Source organism: Calypte anna, chromosome 1 (genome assembly GCF_003957555.1).
Source record: "Calypte anna isolate BGI_N300 chromosome 1, bCalAnn1_v1.p, whole genome shotgun sequence".
Taxonomy (NCBI): Eukaryota; Metazoa; Chordata; class Aves; order Apodiformes; family Trochilidae; genus Calypte; species Calypte anna.
Window position 1 is genome coordinate 196080321 of NC_044244.1, and position 25268 is coordinate 196105588.

Below are 25268 nucleotides of genomic sequence, written 5' to 3' on the forward strand. Positions count from 1 at the left end.
TCCCCCTCTATTCTGCATTGGTGAGGCCGCACCTGGAGTATTGTGTCCAGTTCTGGGCCCCTCAGTTCAAGAAGGACAGGGAAGTGCTTGAAAGAGTCCAGCACAGAGCTACTAAGATGATTAAGGGAGTGGAACATCTCCCTTATGAGGAAAGGCTGAGGGAGCTGGGTCTCTTTAGTTTGGAGAAAAGGAGACTGAGGGGTGACCTCATCAATGTTTTCAAATATGTAAGGGGTGAGTGTCAGGGAGATGGAGTTAGGCTTTTCTCAGTAGTGACCAGTGATAGGACAAGGGGTAATGGGTGTAAATTGGAGCACAGGAGGTTCAAGTGGAATATGCGAAAAAATTTTTTTCCTGTAAGGGTGACAGAGCCCTGGAACAGGCTGCCCAGGGGGGTCGTGGAGTCTCCTTCACTGGAGACATTCAAAACCCGCTTGGACACGTTCCTGCACGATGTACTCTAGGTGGCCCTGCTCTGGCAGGGGGGGTTGGACTAGATGATCTTTCGAGGTCCCTTCTAACCCCTAGGATTCTATGATTCTATGATTTTAGAATCAGTGAAACATTTCAGGCCAAACATTTCATAGAGGATTTTTTTTTTCCAGTGAAAAATCTGAATATTTTTTAATTTTTCCACATTCATCTCCAAATAACCCATCTGTGTGAGACACCACTGGGATGTTCTTGGTCTCCCTTTTCTGCATCATCCTTTATGTCCTGTGTTTGCAGCAGGATGAGGGAGTTGGGCTGGCTCAGTGCTGGGGAAGCTGCAGTCAGCAGAACACACTTAGCATCCTGTGCTGGTTCTGAACAAACATAACCTATCTTTAAAGTCCTCCAAAGTAGGTGAAAGCTTTGAAGTGGTTAAACATGGCCTCATCTCCCCAGAATTCCCCTTCTTGGCTTTGTTTTAGCATCAATAGGTGAAGGCAAGCAATATATACCAGAGCTTGGAGCTCTCTCCCACCCCATGTTCCCTGGATGAGCTGAAGGAAGGAGGTGTTGACGACCAGCAACCACCTTTAAAAATGCTCAGCCAAGGGGAAAATGCAATTAAAATAAAAGAACCTGAGTGGATGAAGCCCTGTGCAAGTGTGGCATCCACTGATAGATGTGGCATCCATCCACTGGCCTTTGATGGATCTAGAACAGGCCAATGTCTCCCCAAGATATCATCTAATAAGGTCTGCTACCTATTGATTTGCAAGACTTCTGCCCCATCCTATGTTCCCATCAGGTCTGTAGGTGTCTCAGCTCCTTTTTTCTCCCCCAGGAATTTTTCCTCTTGGATGTGGCTTGCAAACAGCCACCTGAGGCCTCACATTCTCCTTTTTGTTGAGTTTCACTTTGATTCCCATTTCAGGCCAGCACCACGTTCCCCACTGCTTTTAATTATTCTTTGGGATGAGAGCTAAGCAGAAAATTAGGAGATGTGTAATTTGCTGCTATTTCAGTTCAAGCCCTCTGTTTTGTGCCAGGAGAGCAGTTCTTAAACTCTTCCTCAGCAAAATTAAAAGCAAGAAAAATTCTTTTGATAAAGAATTACAGAGCTGGGCTGGTGGTCATCCATGCTCATGTCTTATCTTTGCACCATGAGCCAAGGTTTTTGCTCAGATTTTAGGTGAATTTTTTTTATTATTATTTTTTTTGTTATTGTTGAAGTGCTGAGGGCCAGATTGGAAGGGTCTTGGAGCAACCTGGTCTAGTGGGAGATGTCCTTGGCCATGGCAGGAGGTTGGAACGAGCTCATCTTTAAAGTCCCATCAATTTCCAGAATTTTTGTGATTCCATGATATAGGGAGGGTATCCATTTATAAAAGAGCATCTCAGAGTGACAGAAATATCCTGGAGCATCACTCCAGGTCCAGACAGCACAGTGCTACCCCAGGAGTTCATGGTGACACAGGGCAACGTCAGGGGAAGTTGTTGATTCCCCTTTCACTTTGGAAAGTTTGAAGTCTCAGCTCAAAAAGGTTCTGAGCTATCTCACATAACCAATAATATGAGAAGGGCTGGACCAGGTGATCCTGGAGTTCCTGACATTTGATGATGCTGTAACCTGGATTCAGGTCACCCTTCTGAGATGTGCCCCTCAGCCCTACAATCAGTAGTGACTCCCACCCTGAGTAAGCCACCTCTCTCCTCACTTTTGTGCCTTTTCATTAGCAAATTCAATGTCCCTGGCACTTAAAAGTAGGAATCCAGGCTGTGAGGTGGCTGGCACACTCTTGCTTATATTTTTGGCTCAGGTAACCAGTACTTTTCCAAGCAATTGTTGGGCTGGGTTCAGGAGCTGGCACACTCCAAGGGCAGCTCCCAGTGGGATGTTTTCCCTCACTCATTTGTGGTGGAAACAGAGAGAATTAAGAATTTGTATTTTGGTGCTAATTGACCATGGTAAGTTGAGTATCTGGGCACTGATGTAATAATCTGAATAATCTGTGTCTTGTCTAATAACAATTTTTTTTTTCAGTCTGTGTCTTGCTGGATACATCAAAAATAGGCTCTGAGAGTAGGGTGCTGCACCAGGAATAGATGTAGGAAAAGGTCTGAGTTTCTTCTTCCTTCCACTGCTTCTGTAAGCTCTGGATCTGTAGAATTGGGCATGCTGGGTACATGGTCACACCAGTACCTGGTTCATCCCAGGTGTGGTAGGGCTCCAGACAAAGGCGGTCCATGCTCACATGCTTGATGGGACCAGTTCTAGAGCAAGAGCCAATGATGGGAAATGAACATTTGCCTGAGGATTTTAGAATAGAATCCTAGAATCATGGAATGGTTTGAGTTGGGAGGGATCTTAAGGATCAACCAGTTCCAACCCCCCTTGCCATGGGCAGGGACCCCTCCCACAGCCCAGGTTGCTCCAAGCCCCATCCAGCCTGGGCTGAGACACTGCCAGGGATGGGGCAGCCACAGCTTCCTTGGGCAACCTGGGACAGGGGCTCAGCACCCTCACACCAAACAATTTCTCCCTCCCATCTCCTCTCCATCTCCCCTCTTGCAGCTGGAAACCCTTCCCTCTCATCCCATCCCTCCATGCCCTTGTCCAAAATCCCTCCCCATCTTTCCTGGAGCCCCTTCAGGCACTGGAAGCTGCTCCAAGGGCTCCCCAGAACCTTCTCCTCTTCTCTTCCTCTTCTCTTCTCTTCTCTTCTCTTCTCTTCTCTTCTCTTCTCTTCTCTTCTCTTCTCTTCTCTTCTCTTCTCTTCTCTTCTCTTCTCTTCTCTTCTCTTCTCTTCTCTTCTCTTCTCTTCTCTTCTCTTCTCTTCTCTTCTCTCCTCTCCTCTCCTCTCCTCTCCTCTCCTCTCCTCTCCTCTCCTCTCCTCTCCTCTGACAGCTCAGCACCCTCAAATTCAAGAATTTCTTCCTAAAATCTAATCTAAGTCTCCCCTCTTCCAATTCAGAACATTTATCCATCCTAAAGGAAAGCTCATCTTGGGAGGCTCATAAATTCAGAATTATACAGTGTCAGGAATTATACAGTGTCTATATATTCAGAATTATACAGTGTAAAGGACCTCACGAATCATATCAATACCTTACTAATATCTTATTAATATCTTCTAATATTATCGTTTACATGAGCTGTCCCAGCACCCCATTGATCTGAGACCTCGAACTTCCCCAAGTGGGGGAATCCCCCCCTTCCCCTGGGAGACCATTCCAAGGTCTGAGTGTCCTCAGGCTGAACACTTTTCCTCTTGTGTCCCATCAGAATCTCCCCAGGAGCACCTTGTGCCCATTGCCCCTTGTCTTCTCCATGGGACTCCATGGGAACAGGGAGTCTCCATCTGCTTTGTAGCCCCCTTTAAGAACTGGAACATCCTAATAAGGTCTCCCCTAAACCTTCTCTTCTCAAGGCAGAACAAACCCAGTTTTCTCAGCCTTTCCTATGCTAGCTGCTCCAGTCCTCTGATCATCCTTTTGGCTCTTCTCTGAACCCACTCCAACCTGTTCTCATCCTTTTTGGACAACAGGGACCAAAACTGAACACAATAGGTGGATCAGGCTCAGGGTTGTCAAGGGTCCTGAGCTGAGTGTTGAGGAGCTGAGTAACCCCGGAGTTATGTCCTCATTAAGACCAGCAAAGCAAAGATGGAGAAGAGGAATTCTTGCTCACTTTTTAGTAGTCAGATGAGATTGATTGGTGCATTAGCAGCCCAGCTCCATTGCACCATCTCTCTCCTCATCATTTCAGCAACCAGGGCATAGGAAATGCCCTGGAAAATGGCATAGGAGATGCCCATAGGAATTGCTGACCAGCAGGTAGCACCAAGCTTTTCTTCTCTCCCTTTTCCCCACCTCACATCTGCCTTTTCTGCAGACATCACAGGTGTTTCAGGGCACAACCCATCTTCTTCATTTTTGTTTAGTCCAGCACCTAATGAAGTTGCCAGGAACCATGGTAACAAATAAAATCCTGCTTCTTCAAAGCTCACCTCCATATAAACCAAGATTTTATGAGCACCAGGATAAATAAATCCTGGTTTGTGTTCCCTCTTTTAATTCCAGCCCCTACATGCATGGTATCAGAGCCTCCATCCTTTGTCTCTGGTTCTGGAGATGCAACCTGAGCTTGGGTTTGCTGATTGACCTGATGGTCCCTGGTTCATTGTCCAGCTGTCCTCAGAACTGGTGAGAAAATGCATTTTATCTCTCTTGCCCTCAGCTGAAGAACATCATTTGGATGTTCCTTCTGACTGATTTTGGGGAAATATGTTGTGATTGGTCCCACTCCCTGCCATGGTGGGGTTGGAACTAGATGGTCTTTAACATCCCAACATCCCTTCCATCCCAAACCCAGGTTCTGGGATACTCTGATTTTCACTGCTGAGATTTCTACCTCTGCCACTGGAAATAGGAAATAGCCACTGGGTTCAGAAGTTGCTAGGGAGGAATCTGAGTGGCAGAGAGACACAATATTTAGTGCATGACTTTATTTCCTTTTGCAAAGGAAATTGCCTACTTGGGAACCAAAGTGGATCCTAGGTAGAACCTCTTATCTTCCAAGGAGTTTAAGATCAACTTTGGGTTTGTCAGTAATGTGTTCACATCTTTAATCCAGGTCTTTAAAGATGTTTCTTTTTCCTTTAGCTCAGCTTTTCTTGCCAGAGGGATGTTTAAACAATGGACTGCAGAGAAGTAATGGGTGGATAAATGGGTGACATTCACTGAACAGGAAAGGGGACACAGAGGAGCCCATTCATGCATTGCTCATCAGTTTCATCAAACAGGCAGCATCCCTTGGCCTTTGGCAGTGATAGCCAAGCCCAAGAAGGGCTGGAGAGTAAAAGAGTGGGAGGGGGGTGAAAAATATACAGAGAAAATAAAAAGCAGGTGTAGGTAGAATCACCACTAAGAAAGTATGGAGAGCTGGAGGTGGGATTTGGCTGATAGATGAAGATACCTCCATTTAGAGGAGGAAGAGATGAGTGTGTTAATGTGTGCTGGGTGTTTGGATCCCCACCAGTGGAGATCTCATCAGATAACAGAGCCCTAAGAGGCATCCAGCTCCTCCTAAAGCAGTTACCCAGCGTTGGCATAGGGAAGGGCTCTCCAAGCTCCCTTGGCATGTGGACTGTCAGAAGGGCTCAGTTACCCTGAAGATGTGTGAGAAATTAATCTGAAGAGGAGAAACACACCCAGAAGACTGTTGGAACTATCAGTTTCCTTGGAAGAGAAAGATTTTCTCTGTCTCTGCAATGGGATTATGGGAGTGGGAAATGTCGTGTTGGATGAGCAGAGAGCTGCAATGATCCTGTCCCTCAAGGGATCATTTACACCATCCTCTGGGGACAACAGATAAAGTTCTGAAGCCTAAACTTGCTGTCTGAGCTGGTCCTCTGGTGACCCAGGAATTTTGTGTATCTATACAGAAGCTTTCCTGAGCCTCTGGACTCAGCCCATGTGATTATTTCCATAAAAGTAAAAGCTGAATATCTCCAGGACCATTTTTCAAATGTGCTTGAAGCTGATTAGGATGTTCAAAGCTATTATGGGAAGGGATTAAGTGGCAGAACCCTCACTCAGGAGTTCATTTCCCTAATAAAGCAGAATGAAAACAAGGAACACAATCCCACGGGTGGCTGAGTGGAACGAGGCAGGAGGGACGAGATCTGCAACTCAGAGGTCCCGTTGGCTCAGAGGTCCTGAAATGAAGCAAAGGCTTTGATTTCCAAGGAAATTTCACCCCTTTGTATCACCATTGTTAGATAGCTCCTGGCTTGAAGCCTGAAGGATCTGAACACTGCCTGTCTGAGCATGATGCTTGTAAGGCCCCAACACTCTTGGGGTTTCTCCATCCATAGTGGCAATTTTTAGAGAGAAAATGAAATAGTTTCCTGCCAGACTAGAATGATGTTGATGCTCCTTTGGGAAGAACATGGAGATGCAGGGGATTGAGGTTGTGCTTGAAGTAGAATGTGTCCAGCAGGTGTTAGAAATCTTTGAAATGGGTTTGTTATGTTTTCTCCAAGAAGTCCTCTGTCTCAGAGAATGAAAAATGGGTTTATTTTTTGCATTCACTGGGGAATTCCACCATCAGCCAGTAAAGAGAAGCCATAGCTCAGAATACCTGATAAACCCTTCATTTCCTACTCTGTGAAAGTTTTATCTTGATTTATTCCTTTATGGTCCTAACAACAGCTTTTGAGTGTAATTTGGTGCAATTTAGGCAAAAGGATACAATTCATTACTTACAGGCAGGCATAAGTGGTGGCTGTAGAAAATCGTGGCAACTTTTATTCCTGAATCACCCAGCTGGGTTGTCTGCAGGTTCATTTGCTGAGAAATGGCCTATGTTGAGTTGCAGAACTTGAATTTTGATTTTCCTTTCTAAATATTCTTTTTCATCCTCTGCACGAGTCAGGAACTGCATGCACGTAGCTTCAGTCCTGCTGTAGAGACAAAAAAAGCATCTACAATTTAAAAAAAAAATGACATTTTCACATAAATTTCACAGTCACATCTGAGGCCAGCTTCTCAGAGGGCACCTGACCATTGTCCCACAAGTAGAAGGTTGTCTGGTGCCCAGGACTGCCTGATTTTTATAGATCAAATTTCATTTGTACTTCTCCTGTGGTGTCAATGAGGTTTAAAGGATGTCAAAAATGACCTGTTGAGGGGTCAGTTTCTTTGTCAACCTGACTGGATGTTCACAGACAGACCTATGAGTGCTGAGCAATGAAAAGTGTTGTTCCCCCAACCCCTCTCCTCTTGCTTTAATTCCTGAACCCTTTTCTTTTTTTTTTTTTTTTTGTTTTTTCTGCTCTCCAGAAATGAATTCAGACCCTGGGTAGACATCAAACCCGTGAAAGCTGTAAAAGCAAAGGCCCAGTACAAGCCACCAGAGGAGAAAATGACCCATGAAACCAGTTACAGTGCTCAGTTCAAGGGGGAAGCCAATAAACCTGTTCCAGCTGATAACAAATACCTGGAGCGCAGAAGGATACGCACCCTCTACAGTGAACCCTACAAAGAACCACCAAAGGTGAGGAGGGTGAGGGACCCAGGGCCATCATTACTTCTTCTGGGACATGGCCAACACAAGAAGATTGGGCTGCTATTCCCTTTCTGTGGGATCTGTCCTTTCCAACCATCAGGTGCATCTGAGGTTCCACCTTGGAGATGCTGGGGGATGGAAACTTGTATTGGTTTTATTGGTGATATTTCCAATGTCTGCTTGCAGCCCAGAAAGGCAACCAAATCCAGAAGTTTGGCCAGCAGGTTGAGGGAGATGGTCTCCTAGTTAAACCCCTCCTGCAGTCCTCATTCCAGGTCTGAGGTCACCAACATAAGAAAAATAGGGACCTGCTCGAGTGGGTCTAGAGGATAATCAGGGGAACAGAATTATCAGTCCTATGGAGAGAAGTTGAGAGAATTGGGGTTGTTCAGCCTGGAGAAGGCTCCAGAGAGATCTTAGAGCACCTGAAGGGCATATGGGAAAGCTGGGGAGGGACTTTTTACAAGGGCATAGAGTGATAGGACATGGGTCAATGGTTTTAAGCTGAAAGAGGGAAGATTTAGATTAGATATTACAAAGAAATTATTCACTGAGAGGGCAGTGAGCCCCTGGAACAGGTTGCCCAAGGATGTTGTGGCTGCCCCATCCCTGGCAGTGTCTCAGCCCAGGTTGGATGGGGCTTGGAGCAACCTGGGCTGTGGGAGGGGTCCCTGCCCATGGCAAGGGGGCTGGAATTAAATGATCATGAAGGTCCATTCCATCCCAAATCATTCTGTGAGTCTGTGGCCTCAAGTACAAGTAGATGAAGTTTGGAGATAACACTGCCCTAAACTGTTAAGAAGTGAGGGTAGGGCCCAGATAAAGAGGAGTTTGTGTCATCATTTCCCAGGTGATTTCTAGACAGCTTTCCCTTTCTCCAAAATTATAGGCAGCCCACATTACACTTTATCCCAGGAACAACATGGTAAGAGCCAGGTCTTCATCTGCATTTCTTTCAGAGAGTTTCACAGATTTTGGCAATAAGCACTTCTAGCTTTGATCAGATGGGGAATATGTGTCAAGAAGGGCCTGGGCTGAAATGTCTTCCACCTTTGTTTTCTAGGAGCAGCAGAGGATCTGCATATAAATTGAAGCATCCTGTGCAGTTTTAGTCCTTCCCAGAGTTTGGAAGTCCTTAGAACTGTGAGGTCTGCAAGGGATGGAGGAGCTGATGGTTTCTCTTCCTCCTTAGTTTTGATGCTCTCCTCCTTCCTTGGAAGGCTGTAGAAACAAGTGGATGTAAGACATTGTCGTGAACTTTGCTCAGGTGTCTTCCACCCCAGTTCTCTCAAGAAATCTATTGTAGGAATCTCATAGGGACATGGAGAGGGCCTGCAAGAAAAGTGGGGATTTATTCCATCCTCATTGTCCTGAGCTTCAGTTCTCATATTTGGAAAGAGAAACAATCCTCTCTGGGCTTGCAAAGCCCCTCTAGAAGTTGTAGGGCAGGACATAGAGGAGAAGATAAATAACATTTGTGCCTTTTCTGATCTAAATCCTGTTTTCCCCCTGTTCTTGTGTCTCTTTCTCTCTCTCTCCATCTCTCGTGCTGTCGTTGTGTGTGTTGCCCTCTGTGCAGGTGGAAAAGCCTAGCGTAAAGCCTTCCAAACCAAAAAAGACCACAACAAGCCATAAACCCCTGAAAAAGGCCAAAGACAAGCAGATCACATCTGGCCGGGCTGCCAAGAAAAAGAGCGCCGAGACCTCCAACACAGCCAAGCCAGAGGACAAGGAGAAAAGTAAAGAGATGAACAATAAACTGGCTGAGGCAAAAGAGTAAATGTCACTGCACTTTCCTTTCTTTCTTGGTTTGCTTTTGGTTTGGTTGGGTTTGGTTTTTTTCTCCTTTTCTTCCGTTCTTTCTTTCCTTTAATTTTTTTTTTTTTAATTTTTTTTTTTAATTTCCCTTTGATTAAATAAAGGCCACAAAATTAATTAGAGGCTTCTAATCTGCTTTCTGTTCTGATTGTATTAGAAGCTTTTCTGTTTTATTTCCGAGGAGGATTAGGGAATCCTTGTTTCTGAGGTCAAGTTGTTCTGCTTTGCCTGCACAACACGGCTCTGCACAGAGTGAGGGATGTGGGAATGCACAAGGAGGGTTGGAGGAGAGATAAAGGTGATGGATCAGCTATGATGGTGTCCAACAGCCTGTCCCTTTCCTCAGGCTTGGTCCTTCAATGCTTTTGACAGCTTAGAAGAACCTCTCAAGCCATGGATGAGCTGTGCTCTCATCCCATGAGGCTTTTTTTTTTTTTAGGGAGGGGGGTTGGCCATTGTTTGGTCATCTCAGGTGAAAGGCTTTGGAGGCAGAGAGGATTAGAGGTTCATTTGTGGTGCCATGGATCTGCCATAAATCTGCTAGAATCAGTGGTGTGGCCATGGGCAATTTCCCCTGGTGGGACTTGTGCTCCAAAAAACACCAGGGAAGGAGATCCCTTGCCAAGTAAAGGGCCAAATCCTCCCCCAACCTAGCTGAGGGATTGTTTTAGCTGTGTCAGAGCAGCTTCACCCATCAACACCACTGAAAAAACTTGATTTAAAAAAAAAAAAAGAGTGAGGGAAGGTGCAGAGAGCAGTGAAGACTTCCCAAGCCTGTGGCAGGTCAGACTGGGTCATCAGCAGGTGGTTCTTCCCTATTGTTTTCCCTAGGTTATGGATCTTTTTAGTTAGTCCTGGTTTGTTTTGAATCTTGGTCTGCTTTCTTCACTTCTGGGGTGCCAGTAGACAGAGCTCAGTTTCAGAAGGAGGTTTAGTTTGCAGATATGACCTTCCAAAAGGTAGAAAGAAATGAAGTTACCAAGGTTGGCTAGAGCTGTCAGCCCTTGTGGTTTTGACTCTACCAGCTGCTGGAGTTTGTGTTGGCTCAGAAGCATCCTAAGAGCGCCATAAACCAATTTATGGGATCCCCAGACTCCCTCCAGGCCAAGATCTCAGGGTTTCAATCTTGCTCTTACTCTAGGAAACCCCAAAATGCCCAGCAAGACCAGTTTGGAAGCTGTAAACACAGTGGGATGCTTTGGCATCAAATATGAGCTGGCCTGAGAGTCTGGCATTGCACACCCCAAAATTTGGGTGGTTGAGTCAATGGAATCTGGGAGAGTCATGGTCCCAATCAGTGGAATCTGGGAGAGTCATGGACCCAATCAATGGAATCTGGGAGAGTCATGATCTCAGTCAATGGAATCTGGGAGAGGCACAGTCCCAATCCAAACATAGGTGTCTTAACTCCTGGAGTGGGTTCTAAATCTGTAAGGATCAATCTTGATGCCACCAAACTGAGCTGTTAAGAGTCTCCTGTGGGCAGAGTAGCTGCATGTCAGGACCCAAGGTTCTTCTTCATTTTTGCAGCTCGATGGTTCTGTCCTAACATGCCACCCACCTTGAAATTTCCAGAGAATAGAGAGCTGGGAGGAATGGAGAGAGAGATGGGAAGTAGGGCAAGGAGGTGGTGTAAGGGGAGAGTATCAGACTTGTGTTGCTGTAGGATGGAAGGAGGAAAGTCTTGGTGCTAGGATATTTTAGAGATGAGAAACCAGCTTCAGAAAAAAAAAGAAAAAAATGGGACAAAAGGGTGAGGAGTCCCAAGTTTTGGGGTCTCACCCCTTTTAGAAGAGGGTCTTTTGGAAACATAAATGGGCTACAAGGCTGAGAGACTGTTTCCAAAGAAGAGGAAAGCTCTGTGGTATACAGATAGTGACATGTGCTGGCCTTAGTAATGAATAAATGCCAAGTTCAGTGTATTGTGTGGTGTGTCCCGTTTGCCTTGTGCTGACAGCCTAAAGCTTTGAGTATAAGTAAGTGTAGTGTTCTGAAGTCAGTGGTGTATTTCCAAGCTTAGCTGCATTAGAACTGTGTGCTATGAGCTAGTCAGGTTGTGTATGTGGAAAATATATATTCATATATAGAAATATATATATCTATTTAAACCTCCGATCTTCAGGAGGCAACCAGGGAAAATCCTCCAGGAAGTAAAACTGTGGAAATCTTTGCGAATGTGGTGCTTTTTTTTGTTTGTTTGTTTTCTTTTTGACGTGCATGCTCCATGGAGATGCTGACCTGTCCATCTTGACCATTGCTTTTCTGAGTGCTAAGAAGCCCCTGCAAGACAGTGCAAAGCTCAGCTCCATCTCTCCAGAGCAGCTCGGCCCAAGGCTTGCGTTGAGCTGGTGGAGAGGAGCCCAACTCACAGCTCTTCCCACCCCACCTCACAAGGGACAACTGGCCAGAGAAGCTCAAGTTTCCAAGACTTGGTGTGATTCCTCGGCATTTAGGTGCTTCATCCATCTTCCATCTCCTCAGTTCTGTCCTTTCCTATCTCAGGAGATAGCAACAGGGTGAAGATGACGTGTCCCAGCAGGTAGAACATGTCAGGAGGACACATAGGCAGTCACCAACAGCACCCAACAACCTCACTGTACCCAAGGAAAGACCATACCAAATGGTTTTCCCAGTTATTTTTTGATCTCAAACTTTGAGTTCTACAAGACCACCATTTCACCTTGAATTCAGTGGGAATTTAGCCCATGACTTCAAGAAAATGTCAGACACGTAGGCAGTTACCAACAGCACCCAACAACCTCACTGTACCCAAGGAAAGACCATACCAAATGGTTTTCCCAGTTATTTTTTGATCTCAAACTTTGAGTTCTACAAGACCACCATTTCACCTTGAATTCAGTGGGAATTTAGCCCATGACTTCAAGAAAATGTCAGACACATAGGCAGTTACCGACAGCACCAAGGTACTCAAGGAAAAGACCATGCCAAATGATTTTCCCAGTTATTTTTTGACCTCAAGCTTTGAGTTCTACAAGGCCACCATTTCACCTTGAATTCAGTGGGAATTTAGCCCATGACTTCAAGAAAATGTCAGGAGGACACGTAGGCAGTTGCCAACAGCACCCAACAACCTCACTGTCCCCAAGGAAAGACCATGCCAAATGGTTCTCCCATTATTCTTTTAATCTCAAGCATTGAGTTTTAAGAGGCCACCATTTCACCTTGAATTCAGTGGGAATTTAGCCCATGATTTCAAGAAAATGTCAGGCAGACACGTAGGCAGTCGCCAACATCACCCAACAACCTCACTGTCCCCAAGGAAAGACCATGCCAGATGGTTCTCCCAATTATTTTTTGACCTCAAAATCTTTGAGTTCTACAAGGCCACCATTTCACCTTGAATTCAGTGAGAATTTAGCCCAGGGGTTCAAGAGTAACCAAATTTTGCCCAAGGAACATCATAAAGATGCTCAGAGCACCTCATCCAAGCATCTCCCTGACTCTCTATCAACTCCTCATCATTTAGGGCCTCAGGATTGCTTCTTCTTACTGAAGAGCATCCATCATGATGTTTTAATGAAACATGCACAGTCAGTGGTCAGAATGTGGCCTTACATCTCCTTAATACATGAAATTTTGGTGGCATCTAACCACAAGCTAGGTAGGAAGTGCTACCCAGGGGTCTGAATTCCCACTCTAGTGAAGAAACTTCCCAAGGGCCATCGAGCTGCCTCCTTTGGACACCTCTCTTTGAGTGGAATGAATGGCCCGGGGAAGGTTTCAACCTTTCAGAAAGAACCTGAGAGATGTGGAAAACATCTGGAAAGACCCAGGAGACTTGCAGACACCCAAGCCTACAGTTTAGCTTTGCCTTGAATGCCAGGAACTGCAGCAGAGCCAGGCCTCAGGGTGACATCCTTCATGGCTCCACCTCCCACAGACTTTATGTCCATCCGACCCACTCAGGTTTTTATCAGAAAGGAGACCAAATCCCTGCCAGTTTCAAGTTCCCTTTTGGACTTGTCAATCCCTCTGGGAACGAGTGCTCTGCTCTTTTGTGTTTCCAGCTGCCACGATGCTGATTCTGTTGCACTGCTACTTCTTTGTAATATGGTTTTTGCTTCCCTTGTAAAAAGAGAGAGAAAAAAAAATGGTTTTGCTTTTTTTTTTAAAAAAAAATTTTATTTTAACCCTGTGAAAGTTCCTGTGCTGTCTATTGCTTGCTTTCTCATTTCCACTGTATTGTACTGTGACTCCTTTCTGCAAAATGGTGCTAACTGCTGACTCAGCTCCTGTTTCCTGACTGCTTTGCACACTGATCACCTGCTTCTTCATTTGCAACGTGTTTATATATATATATTTAAAAAAAAAAAACCACAACAAAACAACCCACAAAACCACATGGCTCCCATGAATTCCACAAACTCTTGCCTCTTGGAGGCAGATAGGAAGTGTCTAATTAATATTTTGTGGCCTGGGTTTGGTTGCGTATCACGATTTGTCTCTTGTAATGTGTTGAGCACACCTCCTCGTGGTGCTTTTTCTCATTCTTGCTGTTGTGATGAGAGTCACACACCCACAGAACCACACACACACACAAATTAATGTATAGCCAATTGATTGTGACGTGCTTGTGATCTTTGCTTGCTCAAAGGGGTTTTTTTTCCTTTCTTTCTTTCTTTTCCCAATGATCAATAAATGCTAAAGACGAACACCACCTCCTTGATCTTGTTTTCTCAATAAGAAGCACAGGCAAGGGAAAGAAATGCCCTTCCAGCTGTAATGATCTTTGTGTTGCTCAGAGCCACCACCACCTCCATGCCTGTCCTAGGGACAACTGAGTTGTCACAACCTGACTCCCTTTAGATGGTTGCTGACCTCAGACTGGTTTGAAAATACCAAGATGGACAGGGATGTGGATGGAGGAGGGAGTTGGTTTTTAATTTATAATATATATATTATATATATATATATATATATAATTTAAATATATATACACTGGCTTGAGCTGAGGGCTGGTGCTGCTGCACCTTGCTCGTGTCCACCTTGCACTGGGTCAAGGAGCAGAAACCCATCAAGAGCTGGAGGGAGGGGAGGTGCTGTGGATGAGGTCCCATAATTAAAACCCCCTTTCCCAACTGCCTACAGCTTTTGCTTTTGCCCCAAACCTCCTGAGAGATCCAGGAGTGGGGTCAAGGGGCTCTAAAACCTCGTTGGAAGGAGGTGACAAATTCTTGGGTTGAGCACTTTCAGCATGCTGCAAGCCCAGATGTAGCTGAACAGGCATCTGGCAGTGTCTGTGGAAGTGTAAACCACTGATTTTATGTTGAAAAAAGCCTTGACATTCTGGAGGAAAGAATGGTTAAGAAGAAAGCAAGGCCAAGGGCACCATTTTACTTTAAATGGAGAACCCTAATCTTTGTTTCTTCTTTTTTGTTTTTTTCTTTTCCCTTTTAATTAGCCCATAAGCTCCTTTCTGCAGGTGCGTTTGGTTTTTTCAGTCATTCTTTTTCTCTTTTAATGGATATTCCATGAACATATCCACCAACCTGGGGAAAACTGTCTGCATGGGGGTTGTGTTTTGAACTCTCTCCTCCAACAGATCTCTGCTGACTTCCATGGACCTTCTTCTACCTTTCCATTTCCATCCCTGCCTGGTTTACAAATCTCTTTCTGAATTTATTCCACCTGTGACTACATGCTAATGACAGTGCTGCTTTCTGATGTCCTGCTCTTGTCACCCTGCCTTCCCTCTCTCTGCCTCACCAGCTTCATCCATTCACTGGTCACACCTAACTATATGATCTTCCAAAGTGTTCCAGCTGATCTGTAGGTCCAGGGATTTATCATTTCCCTCCTCCAAAGCTGACATTGGAGGAAAATGTTCATTGCTAAAAGAGCAGCTGTTGATGGGGCTTGTTATCTGTGACAATCCATGTTGGCCAAAAAAATGTTTCTGTACCCATGACACAAAGGTTTGGGGGCTGTAACAGGGATGGGTGGGTGATCTACCTGAAAGGAGGTTGTAGCCAGGGGGGGGTTGGTCTCTTTTCCCAGGCAACTCTCAGCAAGACAAGAGGCCATGGTCTCAAGTTGTGCCAGGGGAGGTTTAGGTTGGAGATTGGAAAGAATTTCTTTCTGGAGAGGGTGATCAGGCATTGGAATGGGCTGCCCAGGGAAGGGGTGGATTCTCCGTGTCTGGAGCTATTTCCAAAGAGCCTGGATGTGGCACTGAGTGCCATGGGCTGGGAACCACGGGGGGAGTGGATCAAGGGTTGGACTTGATGATCTCTGAGGTCCCTTCCTACCCAGCCAATTCTATGATTCTATGATCCCTCTGGTCCTACTCAGCTGCCCAGGTTCAGTGTTGGAAAACATTCCCTCAGCATCCTGTTGATGTCTGAACATGGTGAAGACTTCAGACCCAGAGAGGTTTCTAAGAAACCTTGGGACCTACTGGGCTAGAGACAGAGGTGTAAGGACCTGAGCTCCCTGGTTCCTTCAGCCATCCCTGTGTCTGAACCACCTCCTTCTCTCTCACTTCTTCATCTTTGTCCAGTCCTCTGAGGACAGCCAGACATGGGAATCATCTCCCAGGGGAGGTGGTGGATTCCCCCACTTTGGAAAGTTTTGGAAAGCTCGACGGGATGCTGAGCCATCTCATATAAAAAATGGTATTAAAAGGGTTGGAGCAGATGATCCTTGAGGTCCCTTCTAACCTGACATTCTGTGATTCTATGAATCATTTGTGACTGGCACTGCCCACCTTGCTCCAAGGGGTGTTGTGAGAATGTCTGTGCAAAGCACAGGGGGTAGGTTACTAACAATTAAATGCTTTGTCTTCTAAGAGCATCTAATGTGCTCTTTACTCTTGGCTGGAGTAAAAAATTGGTCCCTACGGTCAGTGTTTTCTGGTGAGGGAACAAGAAGGGGAAAGAAAATATTGGCATGATGAATTAAGAGTCAAGCCTGCTTCTCTTAGGGATGTGCTTTAGTGGGGAATTGGTTCATGGTTGGACTTGATGATCTTAAAAACCTTTTCCAGCCCAAGTGGTTGATTCTGTGTTTCTCAGAGCATCTCTGAGTGTGGCTTTGCAGCAGTGTCACTTTGATTGCACGGGGTCTGAGCAGTCCCATGGGGGGTGGATGAAATGTTTCCAGTTTTAATCAGTTGCTTTCAAATCCATCTTGGGCTGAGGGCTCCAGCACAGGCTCCTGGAGACTTAGGTGGGTGAGGAGGTTCCTGCCTGCTGCTCTCCATCACTCCCTGCATCAGACAGGGCTTTAAGTGCCTTGGGCACAGGACTGAGATTTACTGATTTTGTCACCTAAAAGTCTCTGAGCTTCCTTTGAAAACCTGAGTTATCATTATTACATTTCTGACTGGTAAAGGAGGGCCAAAAGATGACTGGAGGTTTCATCAACAAGGGCAACCTTTTGTGTTACAATATCCCTTGGATTTAGGTTTTATTTAGGGTTTACTCAGAGATGTGCCAGTGCAGGAGAGAAAGGGACTTTTCAGGAAGCTTTGTCATAGCTGGTACCTCCCAGCATGAAAGGAATAACCACCATTCCCAGCAGCACCATCAAGGGAAGAAGAGGAAGCTCTAGAGGAAGCTCACAGGATGCCATGGCTGAGCACTGAGAACATTTATCTTCTGCACAGCTGGAAAATATTGTGATGGTCACACGTGGGCTTCTGCTCTCCCTGTTTCCAGCAGTGTCATGGTAAGTTTGATCCAAGTGGGGCTTTGACAGCCTTGATTCCCATGAGCTTTCCAGGTTGGGAGCAATTCTGTTAATGCCACTGGGTCTGCTCATCAGCTCAGAGGTCTGTGTTGAGGGGGACCACAGCTCTGAGTACTTCAGGACCAGTGGTTTTATTGTCACCTATGGATACCTTGAAATCACTCTTCATTTCTGTTGCAGGATGCCCTTGGAACAGCTCCCTAATCATCATCATCTGGAGGAGATGTGAGCCCAAGGGTAAAAGAAAAACCAGCTGATGGATTGAAGGCATCTTCATGTTTTCTAGAACCCCAACTTTCCCTCAGGGAGCCTTCTCCATGGAAACCAACAGCAAGGACCTGCTGCCAGAAAAATGATGGATGAGGAGTAGTGGCAGATCTTGGAAATAAGTCCCATCCCTGGAAGTCCTTAAGGCCAGGCTGGAGCAACCTGATCCAGTGGGAGATGTCCCTGCCCATGGCAAAGGGGTTGGAATGAGATGATCTTCAAGGTCCTTTCCAACCCTGAAAATTCAATGATTCTAATCTAGACCTCCCCTGGCACAACTTGAGGCCATTTCCTCTTGTTCTATCAGTTGTTCCTTGGGAGAAGAGACCAACCCACCCTGGCTCCAACCTCCTCTCAGGGAGTTGCAGAGATCCAGATGAAGTGGGGTTTCAGAACTGCAGTTCAGCAGTGGGAGAGATGGAAAGGGGGAAGGATTTCTGAAACCCTCTGGTTGTCATCTGCCCACCTCCCAGCCCAACCTAGCCTGAGACATGCAGCTCTCTCAACCCCCTGAGCAAAGCTGGGTTCTTCCCAAATCTTCTTGGAGTCCCAGAGCCCACCCAGAGCCTTGCCTGACTCAGAAAGCTCTGGAGAGCTGGGTCGTGGGAGAGGCTGAGGAGCATCTTCCATGGCTTGTGGTGATGGGTTTCTCAGCACACGGTGGCCCTGGCAAATGGCTCTGTCCTCATCATTAAAGAGCACCCAGGAGCATTTGATGGTGCCAGAACCCAAACATCAAGATAGGGAAATCCTGAGGATGGTCCCTGCTCATTGTCCTGACTTGCTTTTTGGCTTTGCTCAGGATTCCTTAGTTAATTGAGGACCAGTTCTGCTGAGGCCACCTTGTTTGGAGCCAAGAGACATGAGCCAGCAAGGCACCTTTAATTTAATGACAGAAGTTGCACTTTGTGGTGACAGGGCAGTGGATGTCCTTGCCCCTGTTGTCCCTGCTCCCTCCCCACTCCCCATGTGTCATCATTTCTCTGTCCCTGTTGGTTCCTTCCCATGCAAGCCCTGAATGCCCTCACCCCCCCATCAGACCCCATCTGCCCATCCTGTTCCTTCCAGATCATTTCCATTCCACCTTCCCTGCCCCTTCTTCCATGCCCTGTCCCCCAGCTGCTTCCCCAACCCTTTGCTTTCTCCCACCTCTCCTCCTCCACAACCTCCAGGACATCCTGCTCCACCAGGGACCTTCTCCTTCCCATCCTCCCCAAGTTACTGTCTCGTGTCCTGTCTCTTTTGGACTGTAAGCCTTTCTCTTTGCCTGTACCATGTGATAACACTCATTTCGTGGAATAAACAATACCTCAATTACTGCTGTCCTTTTTCTCTCTCCTTTCTTGGTGTGGCTTCAGTAGATGTGTCTGCAAGTGCTCTGTGTGTCTGTCCCTATGGTTCAGCTCTCTCCATGGTCTTTTGGGTTGACTGTGCTCGTGTGTTTGTTCCCCTGGTAGCTTTTTTTTTTTTTTTCAGCCCCAGAATCAAGTTGTGTTTTCTTTGTAGGAACCTGACATGTCCAGAGCTGCATAACCTTCTTTTCTCTGCAGTTCTGGTGCATCTGATGATGATGAAGTTGGCCTTTCTCCAGCTTTGTGCAGAGATCTAGGCTGGCAGGTGGCTCAACAAATGCAGCAAGTGAGGAGGATGAAGGAGAAATCTTGTAGCCCTGAGCAGAAGCAGCTGCTGGGAAAGGATCTACATTTCCCAGTGTGTTACAGAGAAGAAAGGAGACAAAAGTGTGTCACTGGGAACCCAAACAGATGAACCTCCCAGGGGAAGGAGAAGAAGGTGGCTTAGCAGCAGGACATGCTTCAGAGATGGATGCCCAGGAGGCTTTTTGTGGTTCAGAAGGTGCCCTGAACATCTGCTTCCTCCATCCCAGGCCCTGAACCCTTCAACCTGTGCATACAATGATTGTGGTGAAGTCCCAGTTGGCTCCTTGCTGCCTCCTTATCCTAATTTCCTACCTGAACACAAAAGTTTGGTCTGTGCTGGCTGGATCTATCAGTGCACATGAAGATGCTGCTTCTTCCCAGGTACTCCATACACACAAGGAAAGATGCAGGAGCAGCTCAGTTTCCCAACCCTTGCTGTGATCTTCACAGGTCTCAGGTGTGACACCTGAGTGAGTCTCTGAGCTTCTAGGATGGCCATCAGTCTGGTTTCATGGGCTACAAGGCAATCAGCTCTGAAGACCTGATTCAAGGCCAAGCTGCAGCGGGTTGGTGGACATGGAAGGGTCAAGCAGTGCTTAGACCCCAGGGCTTTTCTCACTCCTGTTCCTGTCCTTGGATCTTCAAGAGCAGACAGAAGAGATGGGATGGACATGGTCTAGTGGAAGGTTTCCCTGCCCATGGCAGGGGGTTGGAACTGGATGATCTTTAAGGTCTCTTCCAACCCAAACCATTCTATGATTGCCTGATGGAAACGTGTGTGGAGCTCCAGTCCTTCTCTGTGAGGAGCCCTGAGGTTTCATCTAGGACAAGCAAGCCCTGCAGGACCTGGGTTGTGCTTGACAGATCCAGGCTCCAGGGATTTTGGTGCAGATATTGGGAAGAGTAAATGGGAAAGAGGATCCCACTGTAGGTAATGCCCTGTCCTCTGTGCCACCACAACCTGCTCCCACCTGCTCTCTCCTCCAACCTCTCAAGAGTGAAAAAACTCTAGAATAACCTAAAACATCAGCTAAAAATCTCAGCTGCCCAGATTTAGGGATTAGATAGTATTTAGGACAAGATCCTGCATGACACTGAGGTCCCTAGATGACCTTGGAGGTGCATTGAAAGTCTTCTAACAGCTCAACTTCTGCTAGCAGAGCATTGTAAGAGTTTGAGGATCTGCTGCTTGCCAGGTGGGCAGGTAGTTAAATTCTGTAGTGCTGAGCCCCTTGCTGCTCACCTGGTACCTACAGGAGGTCAGATTTTACAGCCAGATATTTCCTCCTTCTCCTTCTCCTTCTCCTTCTCCTTCTCCTTCTCCTTCTCCTTCTCCTTCTCCTTCCTTCTCCTCCTCCTCCTCCTCCTCCTCCTCCTCCCCCTCTCCGCCTCCTCCTCCCCCTCTTTGCCTCCTCCTCCTCCTCTTTGCCTCCTCCTCCTCCTCTTTGCCTCTTCCTTCTCCTTCTCCTTCTTCTCCTCTTTGTCCTCTTCCTCCTCCTTCTCCTTCTCCTTCTCCTTCTCCTTCTCCTTCTCCTTCTCCTTCTCCTTCTCCTTCTCCTTCTCCTTCTCCTTCTCCTTCTCCTTCTCCTTCTCCTTCTCCTTCTCCTTCTCCTTCTCCTTCTCCTCCTCCTCCTCCTTCTCCTTCTCCTTCTCCTTCTCCTTCTCCTTCTCCTTCTCCTTCTCCTTCTCCTTCTCCTTCTCCTTCTCCTTCTCCTCTTTGTCCTCTTCCTCCTCCTCCTCCTTCTCCTTCTCCTTCTCCTTCTCCTCTCCTTCTCCTTCTCCTTCTCCTTCTCCTTCTCCTTCTCCTTCTCCTTCTCCTTCTCCTTCTCCTTCTCCTTCTCCTTCTCTTCTCCTTCTCCTTCTCCTTCTCCTTCTCCTTCTCCTCCTCCTCCTCCTCCTCCTCCTTCTCCTTCTCCTTCTCCTTCTCCTTCTCCTTCTCCTTCTCCTCTTCCTCCTCTTCCTCCTCCTCCTCCTTCTCCTTCTCCTTCTCCTTCTCCTTCTCCTTCTCCTTCTCCTTCTCCTTCTCCTTCTCCTTCTCCTTCTCCTTCTCCTTCTCCTTCTTCTCCTTCTCCTTCTCCTCTTTGTCCTCTTCCTCCTCCTTCTCCTTCTCCTTCTCCTTCTCCTTCTCCTTCTCCTCTTTGTCCTCTTCCTCCTCCTTCTCCTTCTCCTTCTCCTTCTCCTTCTCCTTCTCCTTCTCCTTCTCCTTCTCCTTCTTCTCCTCCTCCAGGGCCCACCCAACCTTTACAAGTGATAAAACCTTCTCTGTTTGCTCAGATAGAGACCCAGGCTAAAATTCTGCTGTAGCCTGAATATTTGATGGTGTTGCCTTTTCCAAGGGATGTAACCAGGACCAGTTGTTAAGTCCAAGGAAAAGGGCAATTTTCAGGACAAAGACAACTTGTGGTTTTGTTGCTGTCATCACAGGCAACAAACTTCAATCCACTAAAGGCCACAAAGCCTTCAGAAGAAAGAGGTGACTTGCCATGTCCCATAACCTAATTGTTATTGGTGTTTGCCCAGGAATCAATGAGTTTGGATCTTCTGAGGAACATGAAGCTGCCTCACCTGAATTTTCTGGGAAAGAAAGGACAGATTTCTCATGATTCTGTTTTAAAAGCTGGCCCTTTGGCACCAAATTTCTGTGTACCTGGGGATATTTTGCTGTCTCTGAGCCACCAGGAGGGGATTTCTGCTGCTTCTCAAAGGCACCTTTTCATTTTACCAGGTGTTGGATCTGTCTATACAGACCCATAACAGCTCCCCAATTGGTAAAATGCTTTGAATGAAGAGAATTTTGCAGAAAAAGAGAAATGTCATCAGCTCTTTTTGATACGAGGCCACTGAAGCATCAAGACCTGAGTCCATGGTGCTCATCCTTTCTTGGGTCCCAGGTACCAGGTGCTCTTTCTGGGAAATGGATGGAGCCCTTCTGACTTTTCTGCATCTCAGCTGTAACCCAAGTAATGTTCTGCCACCTCCAGTCAATCTCTCCTTCATTTCTCACCTTCTCATGTCACTTTTTTAACCTCTTCTACACCCATGGGTTTCACCAGGCAACGGTTTGCCACCAGCAGCCCTCACCAGAGATCTCCCAAGCTCTTTCTCTGCTTGACCAAGACAAAGATCATTTGGAAATGTTGCTGTTTCTGTGTTAGGTCTCATTGCTGGATCAGTCTTGCCTTTCAACCCTCTGATTTGCACCCACCCAGCTCACTCTTCCCAAGGTTGGGACCCGGGGCTGGACCTCTCCATGGATTCTTGCAGAGATCAGGCAAGGCTGTTCTGGTGGAATGCTCTCCAATGCTGGGTTGTGCCTGGATACCTGGGGAAAAAAAAGTAATTACCTTCTCTCACACTTTAAAACAGGTTTGGAATGAGTTTAAGTGGGAAGGGAAATGACACAATTATCTGGAAGAGGTTGCCCAAGGAAGCTGTGGCTGCCCCATCCCTGGCAGTGTCTCAGCCCAGGTTGGATGGGGCTTGGAGAATTCTGGGATTCTTCAGTGGTGGATTGTCCCACTTTGGAAAGTTTTAAGTCTCAACAGGATGCTGAGATGTCTCATACCATAGAATATGCCAACTTGCAAGGGACCCATCAGGAGCATCAAATCCAGGATCACTCCGTGTGCCTGAGAGCATCATCCAGATGGATGCCCTGGAACTTGGGCAGGTTTGGTGCTGTGTCCACTTCCCTGGGGAGTTTGTTCCACTGCTCTAAACAATAATATCAGAAGGGTTGGACCAGGTGATCCTTGAGGTCCCTTCCAGCCTGACATTCTGTGATTCTGTGATTTTAATGTTGTGATTTTGATGCCTACAAAGAGAGGTGGGGATGGGACACAGCCTCTTTCTCCTCCAGAAGGATGGATTCACACACTCCTGATAAAAGAGCCAGTGAATTAAAATCAGAAAGCATCCACTCTGCAAACATACATCAGCTTTTTGACTACCTCAACAGAAGTGCCCCAGGAAGGCTGCTGAGAGGGGTGAATTCCCCTGGTGACTCCAGCAGGGAATAAGGGAAGTGCTGGCAGAGGGTGATTCCAAACAGTTTATGTTCCTCCAGGAGGAAAACTGACTTCCAACCTCTGTTCTGAAAAGCAAGGCTATAGCAAGAGCAGGGCTGGCCACCAGAACCAGGGAAGAAGTGACCCAACTACCACCTGGAGCATCACCAACTCGCTGGCACAGGAAAACCTGAGCTGAGCTGTGGTAGTTACATCTTCCCTTATTAGACCAGATGTGAAGAGCTGCTCAGAGCAGGCAGTTTGACATCTGGAGCAGCTCCTTTCAGCCTTCAACCATGCCCAGCCTTATGTGCAAATGCCTTTGGGAATGCTCTCCACTGGCAAGGATGTGCTGGCATCTCCCACCTTCTCCAGAGATCAGGCAGCATCCCCTGTCCCAGCAGATGTCTGTGCATCACCAGGATGGACCTGGTCTAACCTGAGAGTGGGGCATCCATCCAAAGAGGAGCTGCCCTGGTTTTTCCCTTCATTTCTTGATTTCTGGTGCTGGCCTCACCTCATTCCCACAGGAACTTGTAGGTTGGACTCAGCACTTTTCCAATATTGAGGACACAGGGGGGAGGCCATGCTGAGCCCTGCCAGCAGCTCCTGGCAGCAAATGTAAGCACAGAGGGCAGGAGGAAGGTGAGTATTTGAGCAAGAGTTGCCCTACCAGGGCTCTCCAAATGCTCCTGCCCCATTTTCTCTCACACAGGGATGGTTGGATCCATGTGTCCAAGTTGGGCTGGTTTCACAGGCCAAGGAGATGAGCATCAGCATCTTTCTCCTGGCCATGGTGTCAGCCTCTCCCTACACAAAGCCAACATCAGGCTGGGGGAAAAAGGGGAAATCTCCAAAGTCCTTTAATGCAACCACTGTGCAAAGCTGCCCATTTAAAACCCAACCAAGCTTCCCCTGCCTCTCCATCTGCTTCCTGCTGCCTCACAGCTCCCTCCCCATCCATCACACCTCTCTCCTCATCCCTGGACATCCTTCTTCTCTTTCTCTCTCCTAATGAAGATTGATTCCCTCATTCCCTACAGGTCTTCCCTTCCCCATCTCTCCCTCTGCTCTTCAACAAGACCTGACCTTCCCTCCAGCACTCGTCCAGAGCTCCTGGCAACCTCAACCCTAACTCCCAGGCTTTGTTCTCTTATGCTCCCATCCAAGACAACCCCAGGTACAGAGCTGGCCCCAAAGCTGATCCTAAAGCATCCAATGCCTTGGTGCCACCATCATCTGGTGTCTCCTGGGGGCTTGGAGGAGAAGGGGTGCTCTCAGATGGGGGTTAGCATGTCTTAGCTGGCCTTGCTTTCCTGGGGGTTGTTCTAGCAGGGCCCCAGGTGCTTTCTGAGCACCCCACAAGCTTGGATCCCCAGCCTTGTAGGGCTTTCAGCACCCACCTTGAGGGAAACTGCTTCTTTGTGAGACAACTTTACAGAGAGGTGCTTGTTTGCTGCAGGTTATAATCAATTGGCAAGCATTTTTTTTTTTATAGCTGATGGGTGGGCCTGATCCTGGTCCCAGTGGAACCAGAGGCTGCTCAAAAAGCCAAGAGCTCCAGCTCTTCTAATCTGGTGGATATCCATGGGTTTGTTTGGAACCAGGACCAGGCTCCACCAGCTATCCTGAGGACATCCCAAACGTGTGTGGGGGCTGCTTGGGGTGATCTTGGGTCAAGTTTCAACTCCTGGGTGGCATTTTGGTTTTGTGCACCAAGTGATGTCTTGGACAGCTTTGCAATGATTCTCTTTCTCTCCTTCCAGGAGCCATGAAAAAATCACTGGTGCTACAGACCAAGAACCAAGGACCTTAGTGCAGGACCAACACGTGTGAAGCTGAGCACTTTCTTCTGAGCAGAGGTTGGAGTAAACCTGTAGTCTGCATGAAATGTGTAATGTCTGGCTGGCATACAATAAATCTGATGATCAGAGCTGAACGTGACACTTTCTCTTGTCTCTCAAGCCCTGAGAAGTTGCTGTCACCCAGATCTGTGTACTGGAGTTAGCATGTCTGTGCCTTGATTTCTATTCAGTAAAGTCAGAGAAAGAAAAATGGGTCCAATTCTCCCTTTATTTCCAGCTGTGAAACTGCTGAAAACTGCACTGGTTTCTGTGGCTTCTTTAGTTTCCACGGGCAAGACAAAGTTTCACATCTCCATTGACATCATGAGGACCCCCCCTGGGGTGCTGGGTCCAATTCTGGGGTCCCCAAAAGCAGAAGGAGATGGAGCTGTTGGAATGAGTCCAGAGGAGACTCCAAAGATGCTGGGAGGGTTGGAGCAGCTCTGAAGCCCGGGGGAGAGAG

At 47.0% G+C, this 25268-nt stretch overlaps 1 protein-coding gene across 1 annotated transcript in view; it reads left to right on the plus strand.

Moving 5' to 3' along the window:
- MAP6 (microtubule associated protein 6) overlaps positions 1-24889 on the plus strand; it is a 61500-nt gene extending 36611 nt beyond the window's left edge. Inside the window, exons 2-4 of the mRNA XM_008495184.2 lie at positions 7276-7489; positions 9081-9277; positions 24728-24889. Coding sequence (XP_008493406.2) covers positions 7276-7489; positions 9081-9277; positions 24728-24797 — 481 coding nt within the window. The 3' untranslated portion in view covers positions 24798-24889. The remainder of the gene's footprint in view (positions 1-7275; positions 7490-9080; positions 9278-24727) is intronic.
- The last annotated feature ends 379 nt before the right edge of the window (positions 24890-25268 follow it).